The sequence below is a fragment of the Musa acuminata genome, chromosome BXJ1-7, assembly GCF_036884655.1.
Source record: "Musa acuminata AAA Group cultivar baxijiao chromosome BXJ1-7, Cavendish_Baxijiao_AAA, whole genome shotgun sequence".
Lineage (NCBI taxonomy): Eukaryota > Viridiplantae > Streptophyta > Magnoliopsida > Zingiberales > Musaceae > Musa > Musa acuminata.
The window spans coordinates 2,731,020-2,749,531 of record NC_088333.1 but is presented as its reverse complement, the minus strand read 5'-3'; the positions used below and the strand labels follow the sequence as shown (position 1 = coordinate 2,749,531).

The window sequence follows — 18,512 nt, the reverse complement described above, 5'->3', positions numbered from 1 at the left end:
AACCTGTCTGTTTATAGGGGGTCTAAGGATAAACTCTAAATTACTTTTCTTAGAGCCTCTCCCTTCTCAAGATCTTGTGAATAAAATCACACAATAATCTACTTCATATTGTTATAATAAATAGTCAGAAATATTATTATCTCATCCAATATATTTTTAATTTAGCTGGTGAAACTTTAGGATCGGTATGTATGTGATAGTATCGGAGGGCGGTCGTCTGTAAGAGAGGGAGGGCATTGCACCGAACAAGCTTGGATAATATATCCCGACTTTTCTGGAATGAATCCAATCCATTTCTTCTTGCAATCTCGAAAACCTATAGCTAATTCATGTAACCCACAAGTTGATCACTCCTAATGTCATTCCTCCCAATCGTATAGTACCCAAACTCGTGATGAGCGGCGTCAGTGGCTTACAGGACGAGCCTCAGACGTCGACGCTACACCAAGTGGCGTGCTGGAAGTGGAACGACGGTGCATCGCCGTTGCTGCCGCTACCGTGATCGATCCCCATGAAAGCGGGGCAGGAGACATGGATGTGGTAGTGGCCGGAGGTCCACGTGCCGACCTTCCACCGGAGCCGCCCCTCCACGTTGATGTTGACCAGGAGGAGGCCGGCGGCGTTGGCCTGGTCCAGGGCGACGGAGAGGTAGGGCGTCACCGGGACGGCGGCGCCGTACAGGTAGGGCGACCACACCACGACGTCGTTGTGGCCCTGGTATCCGGTGGGGAGCTCCGTGGAGGTGGTGACCCGTTGTTCCTGGTACACGGCGAAGACGTCGAGCTTGTCGTAGTAGATGCCGATGCGGTCGTTGGGGTTGCGCGAGGAGACGGTGACCTGCATGATGGCGGTGAGGAGGTTGGTGCCGGCGGTGAAGTTGAACTGGGCGATGGAGGCGTCCTGGAGGTAGAAGCTGGGTTTAGAGGGGCGGAGGACGAGCCAGATGATGAAGATGGCCAAGAGGACGAGGATGATGAAGGAGAGCGCGCCGAAGAAGATGTAGCGGTACCGCTTTTTCCAGTGCCAGTACGAGTGCCCGTGGTGGTGGCTGCAGCCCTTCGCCGACATGATATGTAGTCAAAGAGGAAGAGAAGGAGATCAAATTGTCGAAGAGGAGAGGAACAGAGGAGTGGTGGTGGTGGTGGTGGTGAAGGGTTGCGGATGCTGTCCGCTAATGGTTCTTATTTATAGCTGCAGCATATGATATATATATATATATATATATATGCTTTTATACTTAATCTCAATCACATAATTGGCATGACTACTACAACACGTAAATCTCAATTATTTTGGATTAGATTATATGGAATTTTTTTAACCATTGAGATTCATAAAAAAATATATATATTTAATTAAATTTAAAATATTTAAATATTTATTTGTAGTTTTATTAAATTCTTTTATATCTTTTCTTTGATATACTCTCATACCACTAATATTAATCATATACATAATTAGCATGACTAAGACCCATTAATTTTTATTGTTTATTATGATGGTAAGAAATATTTCAGAAATGTTAATTTTTATGTATTTTAAATTCAAAACATCTATCATGACTATAATTTAAAGAAAAAGCTTTTTGAGTTTTTTTTTTCAAGGAAGTGTGTGAAATATAATATTTAGAGGAAAATGTATATTAAAATTTGTAAGAAAAAAAACGTTATTTTCATAATTTGTACAGATAAAAATCTCATTCTGTTTTTTTTTTTTTTAAAGAAAAATAGAACTACAGAAAATTAAAAACAAAAAAGAAGAAGCCTTGACTCCATAGGTCAATTGCGTGCATGGCACTCCAAAGGAGCTCAGAGACATGTACCGGAAGCAATTTGTTCTTCAAGACCAGCCAAAAAACAAGTCAAAGTCATGGCCACATGGTGGTTGGTGAACAAAACAAAGTGATGGAAGATTCATTTGGTCGGATGTGTTTGACGTAATGATTAAGACTTCCTTCGACTATGGGAATATAAATCCATTCAATCGCCCTCGAGTTGAGTCAATTCCTCCACCACCAACTGTGAATCCCTAATCGGAGACATTAAGATAAAAGACTAATCCATGGAAGCAGTTAGCTGACACCCACACACACACACATCCACTATCTATCATAGTTGGTCTTTAATTGTCTATTCCAGTCTTTCACGTAGAAGATTCAACGGAGTGTGATGTCTCAGAGTTTCCGGTGACGAAGTCAAAGTTCGTCTATGGCCAGCCAAAGAAGGTTCGGTGAAGGGTGAAGGGGGGATGCAGAACTAAGTTGGCTTGATGGCGTGATTTAGATCGATTGATAGGTCCATGACAGTGATGCAGTCACATGCCGGCCGGTTCAACACAACTATTGTTTACGTGATATTAAACCCCGAGGAGTACTCTATTAGTCTATTTGTCTCAAATAATAGACCACGTTTTGAGTAGCATGCAGTACATCAATCATGTAAACATAAAAAATCATAATATGTTACTGTTATATGAAGAAATTTTAATACCATTAAAATCAAATAACAATAGATCAAATTTATAATACTTATTTTTCAATATCATCTAAAAAAATCTTTATTTGATCTATAAGAGCATCGGTCTATGAATTCAAATATCACAATCATATCGATACGTAAAGAGAACTGAACTCTCATTCTCTAGAAAAAAATTATATCTATTTATAGATGAGAATAAAAGATCTAGAATAAATAATTAGAAGAATCTCTCTTATTTCCTAAGAAATCTTATCATAATTAAATTTTTTTTATTGATTGATAATCATCATCAAAATCTAATTAAATCTATAACATATCTTATCTAATTAGATAAAACCACAGTATAACCATCCCAACTGTAGCTTGAAATATGAATCAAGGAAAGGAAAGCACCTAGCAATTCAACTTTCAATTACTTTCACTTTGGGAACTCTGATTACCTGAAGATACATCAATCACAAGCAATTAGATATTTGTCAGTCCAACCAAGCACCAATATCAAAATCTATAACTTGATACTAGGACAGATATAGTGTATTTATATTTACATTATTATTTGTTTCAATGATACTGAGCAGTAGTATGGATCGATATACCTGTATATCCAAAAAAAAAAAAAAAGTCTAGAAGTGATTTATCGTGGAACAGCATCTTTTCAAATTCAAGAAAAACTCAAGAAATCTCTTACCTGCAGTAAAATCTTGGAAGGGCCAAATTCTTGCAAATGTTTCTTCCATGCATTGCTGCCCAAGATAATTCAGTGTGTATCATTCAGGTGAGCAATCCTGTCGATACCTTTAGCTTGACTTCAGAAGGTCAAAAACCTTTTGCTGGTGGCAGCTGGACTCCTCACCACATGAAGTTGAGATGATTGGGACTTGGTAGCAGCTGGACTCCCCACCACATGAAGTTGAGATGATTGGTACTCCATCGGTGGCTTGACATGGTCCAATCCACCTTAATCACATGGAAGAGTAACATAAACAAGTCAGAATGTTAGGTCAAGGTAATGGTTGCAAAATTTCTCCACAGCAAGCTATGCAATCAATCTATTCATCAATAAGCAGCCAAATTGCCGACAGAGTAGTCCTACTTCTTACACATTATTCTTTCAAGTGGCTACAAGTAAATGAGAAATTATCTATGAAAGAATATTCGTAGTTGAGCAGGTATTAATTACTTTCTAGTCACAATATCACCACCAGAATCTACCAGTGATTATCATGTATTCAAGCATCTAAACAAATAAATACTATCATTCAGCTGTTTGGCATAGATTAATCCATATGAGTTACAAATAATAACCAAGAAAAAGAGAGTTCCATAAATAGACCATACAAGCTCAACTTAGTACAGTGTACAAGTAACAAAAAAAGAATGCTGCCTTCGAATTGTAGTTCTATTGGTCTACTGCTTGGATTACATCTCTAGTGGGAAAACATAGCATGCACAACATTAACAAGCACGCAATTCTTCACACCTTGTAACATGCACCAATATTTCCTTCTGGCTCCTGAAATTGACTGAGATATCTTAGTGTGTAAAAGCTAGTTGTTTACGATAGCATAAAACAGAGTATTGTTAGAATAATCTTACGTGCTATTCAACAAAGTATATTTTAGTTCATAGATCTTAGTATACATTATTTCTTCACCAATAAATACCAGAAGAAAAAAAACTGTGCAAATTGAACAAAAATAACAGAATGACCAAGTCGGCGAGCTACCAAGCAACGAGAGAGAAGAGAAAAGTAATCCAAAAAAGAATGATGTGAATCCTCATTATTTGCAGTTGGTGTCCTCACTCATCATCTCCTTGAAGCTCTTTGCTAACCAGATTGCAGTTTCTCTAGGAGACACCTTATACTTCCCGAATGGCCTTAGAACTACAGCAAGTTCCTCCAACCTATTGTGCTGCAGAAGATCTGCCGAGAGCTCTAACAAACCTTCGAGTGCCTCTGCTCTCTGCCTAAAAGATTTTACATCTAATGTTTCTTTAGCGAAACCTCCTTCTTCCTTTGACCTAAGCAATGACTCCGACGAAACAGATCCAACGTTTGTAGACGTTGGTCTCACAGATTCTGAGCTGTTTGGTTTCTCCTTGATGATGCTGCTTTCTGAAACATTCGATTTAATACGCACAGAATCAACAAATCTTGGTGGTTCTAGGTTCTGTGAGATGTTTCTCATATCCACCTCGTCCACCACATTTAAGAGTCTCCCAGGATCCATGTTTTGGATGCCTTTATCCATGCTCTCCGGCACAGGCTGGTCACTGCCAACGCGGAAGCTGCTATGCCTTATAACATGAATGACATCTTCAAAAGCTGGGGTTATATGAGGTGCTTCTGGCCTTTCCAAGATCTGATTTGTGATTGGCGCCTTCTCCGCAGGTATGTTCTTTGATGATGCTGGAACAAAAGGTGCAATGTCTTTTATGGATGAAAGAAGCTCTCTGACTATAAACTTGTCATCACCAACTTGTTTCACAATTGGATTTTGGTTAGACTTGCTCATAGAAATATCATCTTTGAAAACAAACTCTTGTTCCGTTCCGGATAAGGACAGCTCTAAAACTGAACTGGAGGTAATTTTATCATTTATAGTGCTCTGCTGTAAGTCCAATGTATTGATCTCTAAGTTTGGAAAAGGTCCACTGTCATGCTCTTGACTATCTGCAAATGAATAATCAAGCCTTGAATGTGTGCAAGAGGAACATTTTGTCGGACTGGATTCTGAAATTTTAGCAGGTGAAGATTCATCAGCACAATCATCCGTGCAGTTTGAGTACAATTTGCTCTGCTCCTTAACCCTTGCCATCAGATAATCTTCAGTATGAACAGGTGGCACCTCTAAATTATCTTTATTAATCTGCATTCCTTTAGAAGGACTAATAGGAATCATCTCTGAATCTTCCATCAGGCTGATGACTTGCCTGGGGCTGTAGATTTTTTTGTTTGGACTAACACCTGGCTCCTGAGTTAATTTGTTCGAAGGACTCTTGTTCCCGTTATCCACAGGACTTGGATTGTCAACTCCAGCAGCGTTTGGAGCAGGGAGTGTTGGCCTTCTGGTGAGGCTGGGTGGTAATATCCTTTGCCTCCTCTTAGGAGGAACATTGTCTTCCAGAATAAGCTTAACAGGATCAGTTCGTGAAGCCTCATCATATCTGGCTTTAGTTTTGGGAGAGGATTCAGATACAGGTGACTGCAACATGAAAATTTGAATGATAAATGGAGAGAAACAAAGAAATTTGTCAAATGACTACTGGGAAGATTATCTTACCAGGTGCTTAAAGCTCTGCAAACCTTGCACTTGTTTTTCAGAATCACAAATGTTCTTGATTGGTTCATCAGGTGGCGCTTCTGCATTAGGCTTTGGCTTCGAAAAACTGGCACCAGTGGGTTTGGACACCTTAGGTGATTGCTCTGTACTACTCCTATGGTTGGATGCAGCAACTACTTTTACTCGACTTGCTCTCACAGGAGAACTGCTTTCTCTAGCTTTAATACCCTCTTTAAAAGCGGTCAGCATATTTTTGGAAATTCTTGGTTGCCTGGACTCAATATTTTGTTGCTCATCAACTTGTAAAACTTTTGATGAATCTTGTCTCTCTTTAACAATTTCAGAGATTTCAGTACCACCCCTAGCATAAAAAGGGGAATTACTGTTATAATCAGAAGCTACCCCATCATCAGTTGAAGCAGTGTCTGGTTCAATTGCCTTTTGGTCCCCCTTCATTGACAGTTCTGATGCATATTTGTTGCTCGACTGTGAACTCTCCTTATCACTGCCTGAAATACTGCTACTTTGGCTTTCGGACATATTACTCTGACCTCGCAAAATTGAGATGGGCTTTTCTGGTGATTGTGACACATTTGAAGGATCATGGCATGGACGTTGTTGACTGACATATGGTTGCAAACATGGATGACGTAAAATTTCAGATGCCTGATTGGATTCAATCATAAAATAATTAGATGATGTTGTGGAACAACACTAGATACACCTTGTTAGGCAAACGCAAAAGAAATGATAGCTTGCTCATTATCCGTAAAAGTAACTTAAATGGCTTACACTTGGCCGATTCTCTGGGTTCTTCCTCAGCATGCTTTTGATAAGAGTTTTCCTGCAATAACAACAGAAACATCAGTTTTCCTAGTCAGTTTGTGTCAAACATTCTACTTATATTTATGAAGAACCTAAAGCTCTGAATATCTGCCATAAAATTGTGGACAATTTTGCATCAACAGCAGTAGAATATAATATAGCAGAACCTGTTTTTATCAGAATTATTGCACATATAGTATCTACCACATCATCTAAAATAGCATCCTCTATCTCTAGTACAAAATTTTCCACCATTATCATTGGTGAATCTGGGAGAGGGGTGAACTTATTAAGCAGCCATCAAAGCACCTGCAGTCCATATCCACACAGACAAGGATTTCATAATTGAACAGTCGATGTAACCAGCCAAGCCCATACCTAAATAGCCCATGCAAGCCCACCAAGTACAATTCATAATCTAGGACAATAAATATTAGCAAAATTCCAAAAATGAACTAAGTAGATACATTTAACTAAAAGTATTATTACTTAAATGCAAAATGCTAATGATGTTGAGATTGAAGTTTGCTCTAAATAATTTACTCAAGGTTAGGTCACCCAAAAACATAATAAGTACTAAGTTAATAATTGCATAAAGAACTAATGCATAACAATTAAATACTTAATCCTAGACATTGACATAGTTAAACAGTAGGAACTAGCAAACTAGTGTTAAAGGGTTCAATTGATTTAGTTTTTAACATTCCAAAACTGCATCAGATACTTTAGAAAGTGGATTCAAAGAACCAGAATTATTACATGCATGGAGGGAGAACCACACTAATGGAATGATATAGTAAATCATTTGGTACAGTTAATTTATGATGAACAGTTGTTGTGATGATGTTAGTGAAAAGGAATACTTACAAGGAAGAAGAATAACATGCAGGTAAAGGACCAATAGATGACCGGTTAATCTTAGTAATCAGTCCAGCCATATCCTGCAATAATACTTTCAAGAACTATTACTTTAATACTTATAATTTTCACAAATATGCGAGATATAAATCAGTTTAAGTTAAAACCTCTGAAAGCCAATAATATTAAATGAAACCAAGGAGCCTGAAAAAGAAATTTGTTTAATCTGATACCAGATGGACTTACTATTTGTGTGGGTCAAAGAGAAAACAGGTTCTATCACCTACAACTGTATGTCTTTGGTTGACAGTAGGAAATGAATAGTTCCTTCAATCATGTTAAGAAGAACTAAAAGAAGCCTTCAGAGTGTTTGCTCTTGTTGAAAGCCTTGGTCACACTTTTAATTAACTCTGTTCGAAAATCCTTAAGATGCCAAAAGTGAAACAGCATATGTTTAGGTGGATAAACCAGATCTAAAGATGGATCACAACACTATCTGTATAACACAAATGGATCCTGCCATCAAAAATAAAGGATGGAATAAGAATAATGACTAGGCTCTGATATTCTTAATAGTAAAGTGCAATTTTAATTTCTTAAACAGCACCCTAAATTTTTGGGCATGTCTTGCCGAATCTGGATGCCTAAACTTTAGGAAGTACATATACAATGGTAATGGTAAATATGATGGTTTATCTGAACCCGATAAATCTTTAAAGAAGATTGTGGAAGATGTGATTTCTCATTGTAGAGAAGAGGCAAATTGACAACCATTAATTGAAGTAGTTCCAGCCATGAAGAAACTAGGGAGAGGAGAAGATTCAGCATCTGCAGTTTCGAGCATTCACAGTTCAGCACAGCCGAGGATTCATCATGAGGTCATAGAATTAATACATCAATGAATCGTACCACATCATTACCAATGAATTAAAAAATGGTGCCACAAAAATACCTAAAACTAAAGCTTTAGACAATTTAAATGCTGGCAGGAGAATTTTAAATAAAGGGCAAATAATCTTTGCAGCCTTTAACATTCTAACCAGTCACTGGGAGTATAACACCATGAGGGTACCTATGATAATTTAGAACAGTTGAAGGGATCATATAGGGATATTTGCAACTTTGATGATGTAAACATGAAATTTGACTATTTTACAGGGTACAGCAACAAATTCCCCGAAATTTAAATATCACATCAATATTACTTTTACAACAGTCCACAAAATAATGTAGATAGTTGAATATGCTAGAAACTTACAAAAGCTTTAAAAGCAGGTCGATGAGCAGCCATCTCATACATACAGCACCCTGTCCAACCAATTTTCTTAAATCAATGATCTAGCTAATTCAGTGCATTTTGTATAACAAATATACAACAGATACATCATACCTAGAGACCAAATGTCTGATTTAAACCCATAAGGAATATCTGCAAGAAGCTCCGGGCACATATAGTTGGGGGTTCCAACAACCTACAGAAGAAAATAAACCCAATCATAAAACTTTATTGAAGACACAGAAGATTGACTCATGTTATTGTAACATATAATTAAAACAACCTTCCAACCTGTCACCAACTGGTTTAGGTATGTGGAGGACTAGAGATTCATTCACCTACCTCAATTAATTGTATTTTTAGAAGGGGTTTTAATAATAGTAGGTCTCTTCTTTATATTTTCTCCCAGTCATTAATGAACTAAGGTATTGTTTCTGAATTTCTGTACATCACATGATGGACTTATGCTTTGCTGTGAAAAAAACTCTTTTGAGGCACTCAAAATTAAAGTGAAGTAGTACATACAGAAGAAGCCAAATCATCTGCTTTTAAAGTTTTAGCAAGTCCAAAGTCCCCTGAGCATGAAACACACAGGATAAATATTAAGGCATAATACAGAAGAAAGACAATCCTAATTATGTAGTTACATCAAGAGAAACTAACCAAGGCGAACATCCTGATCCTTGGTCAAAAATATATTTGAGCACTGCCAAGAAAGTGCAAGAACATACCAGCATAAAATCAGTCAAACAATATACCAATTTGTAGAGAGAAAAGAAAGCATCTTCTTCTCACAAACCTTGATGTCTCGATGCAAAACGAAGTTGGAATGCAAATACTCAACAGCTAATAGCAGTTGAGTAAACCATTTCAGCAATTTCTGGTGAAAAAGAATTACTATGTCAACAGCCACATGGTTTCCAAACATAGTTACAGACTTATGAAGAAACATGACATTACCTCCTCTGGAAAGTATGCTCCGTTTGATCTCTTCATCAACTCAGCCCTTTAAGACACACCACATCTCCAAGATAAACACAAATACCATGATGCCATCCAAGAAGGAAAATGGAACATAAAGACGTAACAGCTAGTGACTTACATGTCTCCACCTTCACAATAACCCGTGACGATGCAAACATAACAGCCCTGCATTAGGATGGATTGAGTATACATGAATTACCGAAGTCGAAGTACATATGACTTCAAGCAACTTGTTTCCTTACCTTCTCCACCCAAGCTTCCTTGAACTCAACAGTAAAAGGGTGTTGAAGTCGTGCAATCAGAGCCATCTACACTCAAATTTCCACGGTGTTGAGAAAATTGTTCACGACATACACAAGCTAGATAATGAACTCATCCGATTCACAAACCTCTTGATGAGCAGACCTCCGGCACCGCTCTGTTTGCCTTGCAAGACGGATTTTCTTCATAACATACCTGACGTCCAAAACCCATAAGCAACTAAAAGATGATAGATAATATAACGGTGATTAGCAACTAAGCAGTGAGGAGTTGGCTTGAACCTACTTTTTCTTCTCCACCTTATGGTTTACCAGAATTGCGGCACCAAAGGCTCCTCGCCCAATCTGCTCCAGGATCTCGTACTGATCCATTCGAGACTCCATAAACTCGATCTAGAACACTCCACTTTCTTGAATCAATCGAACCACCTGAAAAATATTCAACTCCCTCTCTCGGTCCTCTGACAGAGGTGCTTGCTCCATGCCCGCAATCTACATTTCACTACGTCTAGATCCAGAGACTACGACCAAAACAAAACCCGAAGCGCTCGGCCTCAGATTCACCTTTGAAGAAGCTAAAGACGAGCAGATTCAGATCGATCAATCCTCATCTGCGTCATTCCGCTGTCCCAGTGACATGACGAGACGATCCTCCTACGCTTCCCGAAACGAAACCAGCAGGAGCTAGGGGCGCGATTCGACGTCTCGACATCCCATCACCGCACCGCCTACTGCAGCCCGCACCATCCGAAGCTCCGGTTACCAACGGCGATCTCGGACTCCAGGGAGAGGATCGGACGGCCTCCGAAAGGGAAGCCAGGGAGCGATCGAGGATCGAAGAGGGCAATGCGGGTTGGGGTTCGGGAGAGCGAGAGCGAGAGCGAGAGAGAGAGAGAGAGAGGGGTTTGCGGCAATCGCCTCCCGTTCTTTTCCCCTTCTTATTTGGTGTCGTCTCCGAGTGACTTAAGTCAGGAGGAGTGAGTAGTTCTGTGGAAGGCTTAGGTAATTGAATTGAAAGGGAAGCACACTGACAAAGGGAGTAATAGTAGTCGTAGCTGTTAACCGTTGTTGATTGAATATTTCATATTTATTGTTATTATTATTATTTTTTCTTTTTTTGGTTGGCAGTTTATCTCAACGATTATTTATTTTAAAGGTAAAATTATTGGATGAATTTTTGAATTTTTTTCTCATTTTAGGCTTTTCACTATATATATATATATATATATATATATATATATATATATATATATATATATATATATATATATATATATATATATATATATATATATATATATATATATATATATATATAATTTGATTATTTAACTAGTAGCTAAAATCCTAAATAATATAAATATTTTTTTAACTTATTATATGATGATTAATACAAGAGATACGAGCGAAAAATCTTAATATTTAAATATATTATATATTAAAAATCAGAATCGATCTTGTATTTAGGTTTGACGAGAGAGCTCAAGTAGAAAATGATTATCAGTGGATAGAGTCAAAAAATTTATCATGGCGTGAAGCCACCACTAGATTATGCCTCTTATGCACTATTCTAAGATTCGATCGAGTTACGTTAGGTCTTGAGGAGGACGTTAAGCTATTTAAGTGGGAGAGATTCTAACACCCTCAATTAATCCTACATTGGAAGTGAGCAAAAATTAAAATTGACGTATAAGGATTCGATGAGTGTATTATGATAATTTTAACTTAAGAATTTTGATTAGTGGTTCGGAGTAACATAATTATATATCAAGTTAATGAGCTTATAATTTTCTTGTTATTATTTTAAATAAAAAATATATCAATTAGTATTCTTCTTAATTATTATTTTAAATAACAGGAGTTATTTAAAAATAATAATAATAGTATGACCGACTAATTTTGATAGCAAGAGAATTAAATGGATTTCAAGCATCAGAATCTATCATTTTAATTATTCTGATGACATAAAGAAAAATAATTGTCGTTATCAAACCTCAATCAGTACATCATCACATTATATATAATATTGCAATGATGTGAAACAATTATTTTGAATTATTTGTCATGACATAAGGCATTATAATTTTAGGAATTAAAGCTCACGACAACTTTCTTTTAACTTTTATATATTAAATAAGTGGGTTTTCATCAACAACTAAAGCATCTTTAGGTATGGCAACAACATAAACACCAAACCTAACTAGCTTACATTGGATCCGAATGCTTGTTGATTGAGATATAGATGTATGGTAAGAAAATAAATCCTTAAATTGAATTTGTTATGGGTTTAAGATGAAATATATTAATTCTTATTATTACTATTAATATATAATGGTAGATCACCTTTTCAAATATTTATACATATTCTATTGAAATCATAAATAATTTTGATATTTATTTTCTTGAAAGGATGTAACATAAAATTATAACTAGTTAATGGAGAACGTCTCTCGAAAATAAAAAAGTCTTTATAATATCACGCATCACATAATTTGTTCTAGTCGATTCTTATAAAAAATTATGTAAACTAACAAAGACCCTTTTTATTATTATATTACGGTCAAAAAAAGATTCATTAGAAGTTCCAATATTAAGATTTAATTGAGTTAAGAATGAAAATATATTTAGAGATTACGTTACATAATGTTGGTTCTATGATCATCGTTTGTTGCCTACTAACCTAATGTATACAATTAGTGTATTAGTATCTCTCGATTGACTAAGTTTCATATGTCGAATCTTGATTCAACGAAAAAATATTATATAAGATCTAAGTAGATTAGTATATAAACTGAATTTATTTTGAGATAGGAGAAATGTCAAAGCTTGTGTTATTATTAATCATGAATTTTTTTGCATTTCATGAACTAATATATAATTTCCCCTAATTTTTTCGTTTTCCCTAAGTTAATATTCTCCTTGAAGAAATCATCTAATGTGTGCTTAGGTTAGACCTAATTATTAGCCTCCTAATAGAATCATATAAGGCTTGTCATGCATCTTCATTATAGAGAAGAAAATTTTATTTAGATTGGTCCTACAAAACAAGTGGAGGGGAAAATAAAAGAACCAAATAAAAATGTAGAAAATAGTACTACAATTTTTAAGATCCTTCATCAAAATTGACTAGCCAACCACTTGGTTGGCCAAAAAAAATAGGTTTAATTGATTAGATACATTAGATGTGGACATCCCAAGCCATTGGTTGGGGAGTTCCCCCTAACAAACAAATTGTCAATCCATTTCATTTAGCTGCCCAATAGTGAAAGTCCATGTATATTCCTATATGTAGCCTTTTGTACAATAATATGATGGGATTGATACTATTATCTAGTCATAGATCTATTTCAATTTTGTACACATATGATTTTGAAAGTGAAAGGATGGTTATGATAATATATGAAAGTAGGCATGTATATTATTATTAACTTGAGTTTAAAAGTTTTTATATCATAAAATTAACATAGTAATTCCTCTAGATAGATCATGATTCATGATTATTGATTTTAGATCGAAAAAAATAAGGAATCCAAGTAAGAAATTTTTTTATTAATTTATTACATGTTTATCAATTTTATTATGCCTTGATTTGGGATACCCCATGTAGGGCTAGATGGATAGATAGGTATGCATTCTTTTGTTTGGTTGGTGGCTTCATGTGAGAAAGTAGCATTGTGATTAGAAAATCCTTGTAAAGTGTTCAATGAGATAATGATGAGTCATTATTGATCTTATCAATGAGGAATTCATCATGATAAGAAAAGATAATAATAAAATATTTATTAGTCAAATCACCACATAATAAAATGCATTATTCTTAAGTCACCCACATGCATGATCTCCTCATCATAATTAAAGAAATTAAAAGAGAGAAATAAAAGACTCTATTATCTTATAATAAAGAAATGAAATCCAAAATTAAGAGAGGTGTTTGAGATCTTCATAATTAAATCATAAAATTGGTTCCATGATCATTGAAAAGTATTTTTTTAGTTCTATTGTTAAATAATAAAACTTGATAAAGATAAACTAATATGTAAACCATCCAAATAATTCTGAATAGATGAAAGTGTTTATACATATCATAATTAACGATAGATCTCATCGGACTATACTATCATAAAAATTCAAGACAATGGATTTGATTTGACAAGATCCATCGTGCTTAATAATAATCATTATAACATTTAATATATTCTCGAAAGAAATTTTCTCTAATTAACATATTGAAATCATTAGGATAATAATTATTTATCATGATTAATTGTTGATGGGGATGGAAGATTCTTCTACCTTATGCCGACACTACAAAAGACGCATCCCAACATGGTGTGTATCATACACTTTTTGCATGTTTCAATGGTGGAGAGGGAAAGTAACATTTTGATTTAATGTATCTTTCTAGCTATAAATGAAGAATGATCCTATTCGAATTTATAGTGTTTTGGGTCATATAAACACCAAATCCAATTTACAAGCATCCTAATCTGACTTAAAGGAGTCTGAGTAATCTTAAGTTTTAGAAAATCCAACCTATCATCAACTAAAAATTACAATAAATAGGTGATAATTTGACTCTACTCATTCCTCATTATCATTAACTATAAAGGTTCAAACTCTCAAGATTTAGGCATAAGATCCAAGAAAACCTAAAGCTTACTGCAACAATGGTCAATCATTCTTAAGGCACTCATGAAAAGCTAAAGCTTAACGATGGATGACTGACTGTCTCCATGAATGACATGCTTTAATCTTCTCTTTCCTTCTTTTTGGTGCTCCATGGTGTCATGCATGACAAATATAGGTAGCAAAAGGATAAAGCCTTGCATCAGCACAAGCCTCTTCTTTTATTTTATTTTACTTTTATGTTCATTGAGAGCCTTTTAGATCATGAAGAATTTATGTCTACCTGAATGCCAAGAATCAAGTAGTTGAAATATGATGGATGAGCAAGTTATGAGTTGCCAAATCTCACCAAGGAAAAATACCATCAAGTAATGGAAGTGTATGAGTTTACATCATCAAGAGAGAAAAAGACTTACACTTATGCAATTAGTTGGAATAGTTTGGATATATTGTGCATTAGATTATAAGTTTAGTTCCTTATAATCCATTTCAAAGCTGCCTTTAATTTTCTCTTAATGAGAACATCACTCTTGCTGCTACTCATATATCTTCCAACCAAAAAAAATATTATTTAGTAGAGAATTGTTGGACAATGAACTACCACCTATGAGACCAGATAGGTGAAGATGCACAATCAATGAATCTTTTTCTCTCTCTCTCTCTCTCTCTCTCTCTCTCTCTCTCTCTCTCTCTCTCTCTCTCTTCCAACCAAAAAAATATTATTTAGTAGAGAATTGTTGGACAATGAACTACCACTTATGAGACAGATAGGTGAAGATGCACAATCAATGGATCTCTCTTTCTCTCTCTCTCTCTCTCTCTCTCTCTCTCTCTATGTGTGTGTGTGTGTGTGTGTTCCCAAACCACATTATTTGTCAAGGAAATAAGTTGCTGAAAGATATGGAAATACCTTTGTAATGTTATCTTTGTAGATATAAGTTTCATGTATGCAATGACCACTGTAACAAGTTTCTTGGGAATGTCTTGTTGTTTGGTACATATGATGTTTAGATTTGAACAAAATCAAGACTTCAAGATATTCCTCGCAAATGCCTAACATATCAATTAGAATGAGTTGATGGCTCTTCTTGTTTGGTCACATCTTCTTCATCAAATCCATGCTCAGATGCATCCAAGATTTTGACCTAATTTATTGTCTGAAGCTGGGGATTACATCCAAGTATTTGGATGTTAAATGCTGTGTCAATGTATATCGCGAGAAAATATCTTTCTAAATAAAACGATTAAAATAAAGCCTTCGAACTTAAACTTTGTCGATGAATAGCAGCACAAGAGAACAATAGGATCAAGAGTTCAAATTGACTTTTTCTTTTGCTGACATTACAATTTTATTGTGTGAGCTTTGATTTCATGTTGATGAGTCATGAAAATTGCATTTTGCTGCATGATTTCAACAATTATGAATATTTTATGACATACTAGAAGAGGGTGTAATGTTGAAGCCAAAGATGAACAAAGAGACATATATATATATATATATATATATATATATATATATATATATATATATATATATATATATATATATATATATATATATATATATATATATTGCACCGTAGTTAGAAAATTTCAACATGAATTTTCTAAATGAATGTTAACGACAATGGCATATGTGTCAGATTTTTTAACACTTAAGGGAATAAATATGGTACATAAAGATTGCAATGACAAATATGTTGTTCACAAACTTTAACAAATATGTTTTTACCTTGTAATAAAGCATATTCACAACTACACCTCATCTTCCTGATCATGATATGGACAAATAACCTCGAAGATAATTGGTAAATAAGGTATAAAGCAAGTAAAAGATACATCAAGCAAGCATGGGAGTTAATGGAGCTTGATTTGAAGCATTATATTTCTTTGATATATTTGTGTGATATTGCTATTGTCTTGGTGTCATTGACTAGAGAGTTAATGCAGTCTGATTTGAACTCAAAGGTGTAAGTCTATCAAAAGAGTCTATACGAGTCTCAGGAGGATAACCCGAGTGGGAAGCCAATGTGATAGGCAAATCCCTAAAGTGTTATTGGCCTATTGAAGAGGATATGATGTTGTCTAAAGACATGTCTTGATCCTGTCATAGGATACTCTATGTTCTCCCGAGAAATGTTTTAGCAGTATCGAGGTCATATACAAAGGTTAACGTCGAGGATGTTCCGACCCGATCCCTTCGATGCTTAAAATAATAGTATGAAAAAATAGAAAATGTTTAATAGAGCCTATAAGAATATAGATAGAGTCTGCTTGCCCTTGTTTGGCCTAAGAGCTTGGCTTTCATGTTTGAGTGGTTCGTGACATGAAATCGATGGTGGGTTATGGTACTCTTTATCCTATCTGAGAATCATTAATAGTGGCTAATGAAGTAGGGGATGGTCTTCTATGCTGTTCGTTCGGAAGGAGGAGATGGGGAAGTCGAGCTGTGCCATCATGCTTTAATGCATATAAAAGCAGGCCTTCCTTCAATCATGGTTGGGGATGCCAATGGGCGAAAGATGAGGAGTGAGTTTTGTTGGCTTTTTTTTGGGAGACGAGATAGCGAACTGTTCGGCACCTACAAAGGGTTGGTGGGAGTTACCCTTCTCTTCAATTAGATGACTTCTGCTTGGTGGCACTGTCATTTCTCTATCAGATACATATAAATATAAACAGGCCATAGTCACATCAATATTATGTCAACATTTGAACTATGATTTTGTTTGAAATGTTCAATAAGATTCACAGAGTTGGCCAAAAAAGATTTAAAGAATACGACCCAATAAACAGTTGCATTATATTAAACCTTCCATTGGAGATGCTAATGCTTGTTCCATAATGAAAATATAATCAATTACAGATAATTATTTATACAAAATTTTGGCAAAGGGTAATTTTCTCATTTTCCATGGATTATTACTCTTCTGGTTCATCCATTACTGCCATAAAAAGTTAGGGGGGAATGATCATACTCAGCAACTCTCTTTTTGATAATGGGATGTTTCATTGAAAATTATAATTTGATTGAAAGCATATGCCATCAAAAAATTTTAATTCAAGGGGTGTATTTTTGTAATTTATAGTCGATATTGTGTTCAATATATGACAATTTCATAATATTATAAGAAAATTGATGTGTCAAATGTGACTTTTTCTTACAATTATTGCAAAGTTCTCAGCTAGCTTGTCAAAATTTTGGACCATTAGTGCTGAATTCAAAGCATATTGATCTTGTAATAGTGGCTTCTTTCTATCAGTTCTTAATTATTCATATTCCCATGATGATATTTAGCAACTCAAAATGCTTAGTTTTATTTATGCACAATGAAAAGAATTAATGGCAGAGATATTCGTAATTGACATAGCAAGTATTTATGTTTGGCAAAACATATACATATGAAAATATCTCATCCACCCAATAAAAAATAACATTATTGCTTAAATATTCTCTCCATTAATAAAAAGAAAAAGAAAAATCTCATCCTTGAGTAATTGGATACTCATGTGATTTTTATGAGTTATGACATTCATGATATAGCATACTATTTCAACAAAAAAATAAAAATAAGCTTCAGCCCATACACATGTCAGTATCATCAAAAAAATAAAAAAAGTTATAATTTTGATAATAATAATAATAATAATAATAATAATAATAATAATAATACTAATAAATAATAGTCCAAAAGTTATTGAGATGCATGCATGCCCACTATTCTTACTTTGCAGTCAAACATCACAAGTACTACATAATGGTTCCACCAAACAATGTCTTGTGGTGGTACCAAAGAGAAAAGGAGGGGAGAAGAGGCCTTCCTTGTGGTGATTTGATGATGTCTTGTGGTGGTGCCAAAGAGACAAAGGGCAAAAGAAGAAGCATACTTTGTGGTGCTTTGATGATTTCTTCACTGCCATGCAC

At 35.2% G+C, this 18,512-nt stretch overlaps 2 protein-coding genes across 5 annotated transcripts; both read right to left on the bottom strand.

Moving 5' to 3' along the window:
- Window positions 1-248: 248 nt before the first annotated feature.
- LOC135678210 (NDR1/HIN1-like protein 1) lies at window positions 249-1,179 on the bottom strand. Its single transcript, XM_065190736.1, has one exon. It carries the CDS (start codon window positions 1,066-1,068, stop codon window positions 427-429), a length of 642 nt encoding a protein of 213 aa, XP_065046808.1. The 5' UTR covers window positions 1,069-1,179; the 3' UTR covers window positions 249-426.
- A 1,722-nt stretch (window positions 1,180-2,901) lies between these two features.
- Window positions 2,902-10,942, bottom strand: LOC135678208 (serine/threonine-protein kinase Nek5-like). 4 transcript variants are annotated; one of them, XR_010514851.1, is made up of 16 exons: window positions 10,251-10,942; window positions 10,094-10,160; window positions 9,947-10,012; window positions 9,823-9,869; window positions 9,681-9,726; window positions 9,520-9,600; window positions 9,384-9,426; window positions 9,246-9,295; window positions 8,835-8,916; window positions 8,703-8,752; window positions 7,454-7,527; window positions 6,554-6,605; window positions 5,762-6,427; window positions 4,282-5,683; window positions 3,166-3,434; window positions 2,902-2,917 (listed from the first exon to the last, which is right to left on the bottom strand). XR_010514851.1 is itself a non-coding variant. In XM_065190731.1 (15 exons), exons 1-15 carry the CDS (start codon window positions 10,346-10,348, stop codon window positions 3,286-3,288), a joined length of 2,973 nt encoding a protein of 990 aa, XP_065046803.1. In that variant the 5' UTR covers window positions 10,349-10,942; the 3' UTR covers window positions 2,976-3,285. The 4 variants fall into 4 exon arrangements, 1 of the variants encoding a protein (XP_065046803.1); XR_010514850.1 differs by lacking the exon at window positions 2,902-2,917 and adding an exon at window positions 2,976-3,073; XR_010514852.1 differs by lacking the exon at window positions 2,902-2,917 and having other exon boundaries at window positions 2,976-3,434; window positions 4,204-5,683; window positions 10,251-10,941.
- Window positions 10,943-18,512: the final 7,570 nt, after the last annotated feature.

Bases quoted from the DNA above. Each gene is read 5' to 3' on its own strand.
- LOC135678208 (XM_065190731.1), bottom strand. From the start codon at position 10,348: ATGGAGTCTCGAATGGATCAGTACGAGATCCTGGAGCAGATTGGGCGA. The intron at 8,917-9,245 runs GTATGTACTACT...TTTCTTCTGTAG, and splicing joins CAGATGATTTGGCTTCTTCT to GTTGTTGGAACCCCCAACTA. The intron at 7,528-8,702 runs GTAAGTTTCTAG...GTATTATTGCAG, and splicing joins GACCTGCTTTTAAAGCTTTT to GATATGGCTGGACTGATTAC.
- LOC135678210 (XM_065190736.1), bottom strand. From the start codon at position 1,068: ATGTCGGCGAAGGGCTGCAGCCACCACCACGGGCACTCGTACTGGCAC.